We start from the raw sequence: 6,760 nt of genomic DNA on the forward strand, positions 1-6,760 counted from the left end.
CACCAAAGAATACATTATATATATATATATATATATATATTTTTTGCTGATCTGACAAAAAATATAGGTATAATTTTGATTCATTCACACTGGATGGCTATTGTTGTGTTGGCTGTTGTCACTTTTTTATTTGACAATCTAAAGGAAAAGAGGTCAGTGCCCCTGACTAAATAGTCAGGTATTGCACGTTTCACAAATTCTTTCCACACACCAGTTCAAAATCGCTGCTATAGAGTCATCCTGAATATCTCCCATTGTCCCCTAGGCCCATTCCTCACCCTTCTATACTTTGATTAATGACAATGAAAGCTGACCTGTGCCATAAGATGAAAACTAAATCAAGGTTCTCCCTGTCCTTTGTCTTGCACTTGGTTCCAGTTAATGGGGAGCCTTTGCTGAAGATTGGAGGGAGGGAGGAGAGTGAAGTCAAAGTATTGATCCCCTTGTCTATGTCCTTATGGGGTAGCTTTGAGCTGGATGCTTTCCTTAAGGCTGGTCTTAATTCCACTGAACACGGGTTTTTGTTTTGATATACTAAACTTTCAGCTTCTAAATTTGAATACCTACATTTTCTCTTCATTCTTCGGGGCATTGTACTGTTCTGTGGGGTTCCTTATACTTTGCCCACATCTTTCTAAATAATTCTTTTATTAAAAACTAGAGTCCTGGTGCACAAAAATTTGTGCACTTAGGGGGGTCCCTCAGCCCGGCTGTGCCCTCTCGCAGTCTGGGACCCCTCGGGGGATGTCCACCTGCTGCCTTAGGCCCGCTCCCTGGGGGGATTGGGCCTAAGCTGGCAGTCAGACATCCCTCTGGCAGCCCGGGAGCCCTTGGGGGATGTCCACTTGCCAGCGGGGAGCAGGCCTAAGCTGAAGTCGGAAATCCTTAGCGCTGCTGAGGAGGCGGGAGAGGCTCCCACCACCACCGCTGTACTGGCAGCCATCAGCCTGGCTTGTGGCTGAGCAGAGCTCCCCCTGTGGGAGCGCACTGACCACCAGGTGGCAGCTCCTGCATTGAACATCTGCCCCCTGGTGGTCAGTGTGTGTCATAGTGACCAGTCATTCCCAGTTGTTCTGCTGTTAGGGTCAATCTGCATATTACCCTTTTATTATATAGGAATGCCTGGCCAGCCTGGGTGAGGGGCTGATGGCTGTTTGCAGGCTGGCCACAGCCCCTTCATCAGTGTGTGTCATAGTGACCAGTCATTCCCAGTTGTTCTGCTGTTAGGGTCAATCTGCATATTACCCTTTTATTATATAGGAATGCCTGGCCAGCCTGGGTGAGGGGCTGATGGCTGTTTGCAGGCTGGCCATAGCCCCCAGCCACCCAAGCTCCCAGTGGAGGCTGGCTGGAAGCAGGTATCTGGGATTTATTTGTCTTCTATAATTGAAACTTTGATGCCATGAGTGGAGGCCACAGCCGGCTCAGGGCAGGCGGGAAGCTTGGCTTCCTCCGTCACCCGGGCAACCAAGCCACCTGCTTGCTCCAGCTCCATGGCTGCTGGTTGCCATCTTGGTTGGGTTAATTTGCATATAGTCACTCTGATTGGCTGGTGGGCGTGGCTTGGGGCATAGCGAATGTATGGTCAATTAGCATCTTTGTCTTTTATTAGTGTAGATACCTCTAATTATCTTAATTTAATGTGCCATATCTTTTCTGATGGGACAGTGACTAATACAAGCCATCTGTTTCACATCCAGCAAATTCTTTTCTTCTATTTTCAAAATATATCCAGAGTTTAACCACTTCTCACTGGAAGTTCCCTGGTCTACCACCATTATCTCTCTTCTGGTTTTGCCCTAGAATTTGAAAAATTAAAAAAGTGTGCAAGAGAAAATGTATAATTGTCTGTTGAAACACAATAGTTATTTTTTCCTACACTGATTTTGTCAAAGATTTTGGCTATTTTTTCTGATATGCTTCTGCTGTGTCTGGAAAAGTGCCTGGACCATAGTCACAATTAAACATTTATGAAGTGAAATGAAAGAACAAATAAGGGAATTAATAAATGATACAGAAATTATGTTTTGAAACCCAGAGTGATAAAAAGTCCTAATCCTATTTGAGTCTCAACCATTTTTCAACAGAAAGCAAAGGTATCCCCTAAATATAATTTCAAATATAGTCAATTATTTGTAAGCTGTGGATTGGCCTCAATGCCATTTTAAAAGTGAAACACAAACAAAATATGAGTTGTGCAATGATTTGCTAGGAAGCCAATAATGAAAAAAAAAATAAGTCAGCTGAATAAACAAGATGGATAGAAAAAGAAACCTCAGAAACACCATAGTGGGTTCAGGCAATGTTTTCTTTAAGTGAAAGAGCATAATTATGCTATTGATATTATAATTAGTGTTGGTTTTTAATTAACAACATTTTCTTGAATAAAATTGTGATTGTCAAGTGAATTTCTAAATTCTACAAATTTATATTGTACAGGCAATAAAACATAGGTATGCCTCATCATCATTTCACAAAACTGGATTACTTTATATTTACAAATTTGTACTTAGACTCCCCCTATGTTTTATTGTATTAGTAACTCTTAAAACTCAACTCTTAAATGAAGCAATCTCAGCTTCAGCCTACACATCTTTGATAACATTTAAGCACTCTTTTAGGTTCAATTCTACATTAATTTTTTTCTCATGATAGTAGCAGAGTGTAACCTGGCATTTTTCTGGAGATTCCCAGCATCAGTATCAGCTGAGAGAATCAAATTCAAATTTCCATATCCACCTTATTTAATAAAAAAAAGAAAAATAAGATCTACCTAAACCAAATGGAAATAGGAGAAATGGTGAGTATCCCTTCCCAGTAGCTCCTGAAAAATCCTAAGATTAACTCTGACTGGACACCTTCTGAAAATCAATAGCTTTTCCTCTACGCTAATAATAATAAATTTGAAACTAAAGTGTAAGGGACATATCTGTCTATAATAGAGATAAAACAATACAATTCTGAGAACAAAATATAGCAAGATTAGTATAAGACATAAAAGCTAAGTTATGAAACCCAAATGAAGTGTATAAAGTGATTCTGGAATGTTATGAATCTCTAAGAATAGCCAAAAATTTATGAACATTGAATAAGAACAATTAAGAAGGCTAAGTAGGAGACTTCCAAATAGATAACAAAAAAGTCACTGTAGTCAAAAGTGTATGATACTGGCACAGAACTAGATAAATAATTAGTCACATATGGTTGAGCACCCACAGAAAGATCATTACATGGGGGGGAGGGGTAATCTAACTTAGTGAAAAAAAGTGGTTAGTTTAATAAAGTGTTGATATGATTGATTATCCATCCAGAAGCAAACAGAATTGAATCTCTATCATTTTTTTATAAGAAAAACTAGAGGCCCAGTGCATGAATTCGTGCATGGGTTGGTCCAGCTGGCTGGCCCTGATCAGGGCCAATTGGGCCAGGCCAGCTGGGGGGAGGGGCCTAAGATGGTTGGCCGGCCAGCTGGCCCCGCCCCTGGTTGTACTCCAGGTCGAACTCTCAGTCGAACTAACTCCCAGTAGAGGGGACAATTTGCATATTACCCTTTTATTAGATAGGATATTGGAAGAAAATCTAAGGGGCTATTAATAGAAATCTAGGGTGGGACTTTCCTAAGTATGACAGGAATTTCAAAAACCATAAAGGAAAAAACTATATTTGGCAGCTTAAAAATTACATATATTTGCATGGCAAAAGATACTATAAACAAAATGAAGTTATAAATTCAACTGTGTCTATAAATTAAGTGTAGAAAAGCTTCTGTTTTTCTTAGAGACTACTTATTAAAGGATCATTGTATATAAAATCCACTTTTGGAGTTCATAACAGCTGAAAGAGGAATTTCAAACTTTCTCAATCAAAAATTGGAAGAATTTTACTATTAAAACTTAAGATGTTTTATTGCCAGTAATACCTTGCTAATATTACTCCAATTCTTTATTTTAAAATAAATAAATAAATAAATAAATAAATAAAGAATGAACAGAATGGTATTAGTTGAAAAATACATAGAGTGAAATAGAGCAAATGAAACACAAAAGCAATGGAAAATAATAAAGAAGATTTCAAAGTGTTCTCCCCAGGATTTTCTTTTCTCCTCAGAAAGACAAAAGTTTGGAAGGGTCAAGAGATTTACACTTTTGACCAAGAAGGAATTCTAGAAATGTGATAATAGAGAGAACATCCTGTTTTTTAATCTCAGCTGTTGTAATGAAAAATTGAATTCCGAAAATAAAAAAAAAAAATAACAGGCACACACCACACAAGACAGATATAAATAACCACTTCTAGATCACCCCTAAACTATGAACAAAACATAGACATTGTAATAACTGGGATATATTTTGAAGGCAAAAAATTGTTTTTATTAATTCTATAGCGTATCTTCCCAAGGAAATTAGAAAAAGATTGTCTTGGCAAAAACTGCTTTCTCAGGAGGCCATGGTAACTGTGAGGTAAGATCATTTGTAGTATTTGAGGGGCGGGAGCAGAGGGTTGGGAGATCCACTTTTGAAGGACTTCGGTGGACGAATACACTCGGTCTTGTCCTAGATTCATTTCATTAAGAGAGAGTGAGCTAAGTAACATTGCCAAAACCAAGTTCACCTAAGGTAATAGGCCAGGGGTGTTTCTGACCATCTGTCTCTTTAATGAGGGCATGTTTGCCATCACAGCGGCTAAAACAAAAATGCAGAAAATAACACAGAAAATACCAGCTGTTGAAAAGGATGTGGAAAAAACAAGAGAACCCTTTTACCTTGCTTGTGAAACCATCAATTGGCACAGCCATGCTGAAAAACCAGTTGGAAGTTCTAAAGTTAAACATGTGAATGTTTCATGACCCAGCAATTCCAGTCTGACATTCACATGGCGAACAGAAAGATGGACATACATTCACCAAAAAAATGGGCACTGGGACGTTCATAGCAGCGCAATGAGAATGAGTGAAATATAATTACGCACAATGTGGATCGATCTGGCAAATAGAATGTGGATAAATCTTACAAGCACAACGTGTTACAAAAGAAGTCAAGCACAAAAGAGTACATACTGTTTCATTCCCTTATTTAAAATTCAAAACAGACAGACCAAACTATGGCACCGGAGGTCAGGAAAACAGCCATCCCTGGGGCACAGAGATTGGAGACTGAAAGTGGTCATGAAAAGATGGGCGGAGGGTGGGTTATGGGATGTTGATGGAGTTCAGTTTGTAAAAATCCGTCATTTTAAAATTCTGTTTTGTGCACTTTTCTGTATGTATATTTTAATAAAAAGTTCCCTGACAAACTTTTGTTTGTAGGATAGAGCAGAAAGCAGTGGGAAGGAGAAGTGAGCAAGTTAACTTTCTTTAAATGGAGGGAAGATTTATACAATTTTTAAACTAAAAAGCAAACAGCAGCTTTTCATATCTAAAATAATTGGGTTCATATTTATCTTGCCCAATAGCCTGGGAAAAACACCACCTTTGATTCTTATTTCAAAACCAAAAGCCATTATTGCTCTTGTTCCAAAGAGGAGTTTTCATGTACTTGACTTCCTTTCCCAATTCGCTGCAATAAGTAGAGTAAAAATATTAACTAAAAAGAGATCATCTTGTAAAACCACTTCACCGCCCAAAGCAACTTAAACTTTGGAAAAGCCTTTATACACAATACTGTTCCGTTGCCCACAGAAGCCCGATGAAGTGGATTGCCAATAAATATTTTCAGTGGGAATGAGTCATCTGAGTACATGTTGAATGACTTCACATTCCAGACACTGAAGAAGCTAAGCAGGCACTGCTGAAACCTTCTATCCTCCGAGGGTGTCAAACTCTCTTCCCAAGGTGCTGAATTTCTAAACTGCTCTGCTCTCACCTCCTCTAAGATGGCAAAACCCCTTGGGAATTCCAGACCACTGAAAGTCAAAAGGTCAGGCATAACAGTAAGAGACCCGAAACCCAGTGAAGCCCACTGAGTATGGAATGCTAGAAAATAGTACAAAACAGGCCAAGCTGGCTCAGACGAGTCAAAGAATAAAAACTCCTTAGCAGAGGGACCAGCTGTGCAAAGAGGTATTGGCAGAACTACACAAATATATACTTGCTCCAAAAAAAGCATTCAACCTGTTAAAGACGTTTCACAAACAGAGAAAATTGCATATTGTGTACACACACACACACACACACACACACACACACACACACACACATCATTATTTGCCTCTACCTTTAAAGAGCTTCTAAAGTTAGAAGTCATATTTTAGTCATTTTTTTATGTTTGGCATCTAAAGTCCTGGCTTATAGTAGGCACCTAAAAACATTCATTAAAAATGAAATAAGGTGTTATGTAGGTGTGTAGAGCTTCTTAACCAATCAATGAATAATCCCAGACTTTTAACATCTTATACAGTTTTTTTCTCTTTCCTTGTTCTCAGTTGTCAGCTTTTGTTTTAATTTAAATAACTCAGAACTTGCATACATAATGTTTTAATTCAGTTTGTCTAGTTGAAGATTCACTTCTCTCTAGACCAAACCCCTGAATTTTATGATTCTTGCCATCCTTAAACTTTTCTTCATCTTTTATATGAGTTCACAGAAGTAGAAGGAATTTATAAGCTCAAATGAATGCAATACTTTAGTTAGAGCATAAACATAAACTGAAATTTTTAAAAAATAATTTTTGGTCAGCATTCTATTTACATGTAATATACTTTTCATGTCAGCATATATATAAATTCTTTATTGTTTAAAGTATTACATATAGTATTACATAAA

The 6,760-nt window shown here is 38.0% G+C and overlaps 1 protein-coding gene across 3 annotated transcripts in view; it reads right to left on the bottom strand.

Annotated features, from left to right (window-relative positions):
- LOC102251224 (cytochrome P450 1A1-like) overlaps positions 1-6,760 on the bottom strand; it is a 32,357-nt gene that overhangs the window by 6,695 nt on the left and 18,902 nt on the right. Inside the window, exon 7 of one of the 3 annotated variants that reach the window (XM_005868314.2) lies at positions 4,388-4,553. The exons of 1 other annotated variant lie outside the window; for it this stretch is intronic. In XM_005868314.2, coding sequence (XP_005868376.1) covers positions 4,403-4,553 — 151 coding nt within the window. In that variant the 3' untranslated portion in view covers positions 4,388-4,402. Of the gene's footprint in view, positions 1-4,387; positions 4,554-6,760 lie in introns of those variants that run through there. One more of the 3 variants, XM_005868313.2, reaches the window with a different exon arrangement.

Source organism: Myotis brandtii, unplaced genomic scaffold (genome assembly GCF_000412655.1).
Source record: "Myotis brandtii unplaced genomic scaffold, ASM41265v1 scaffold266, whole genome shotgun sequence".
Lineage (NCBI taxonomy): Eukaryota > Metazoa > Chordata > Mammalia > Chiroptera > Vespertilionidae > Myotis > Myotis brandtii.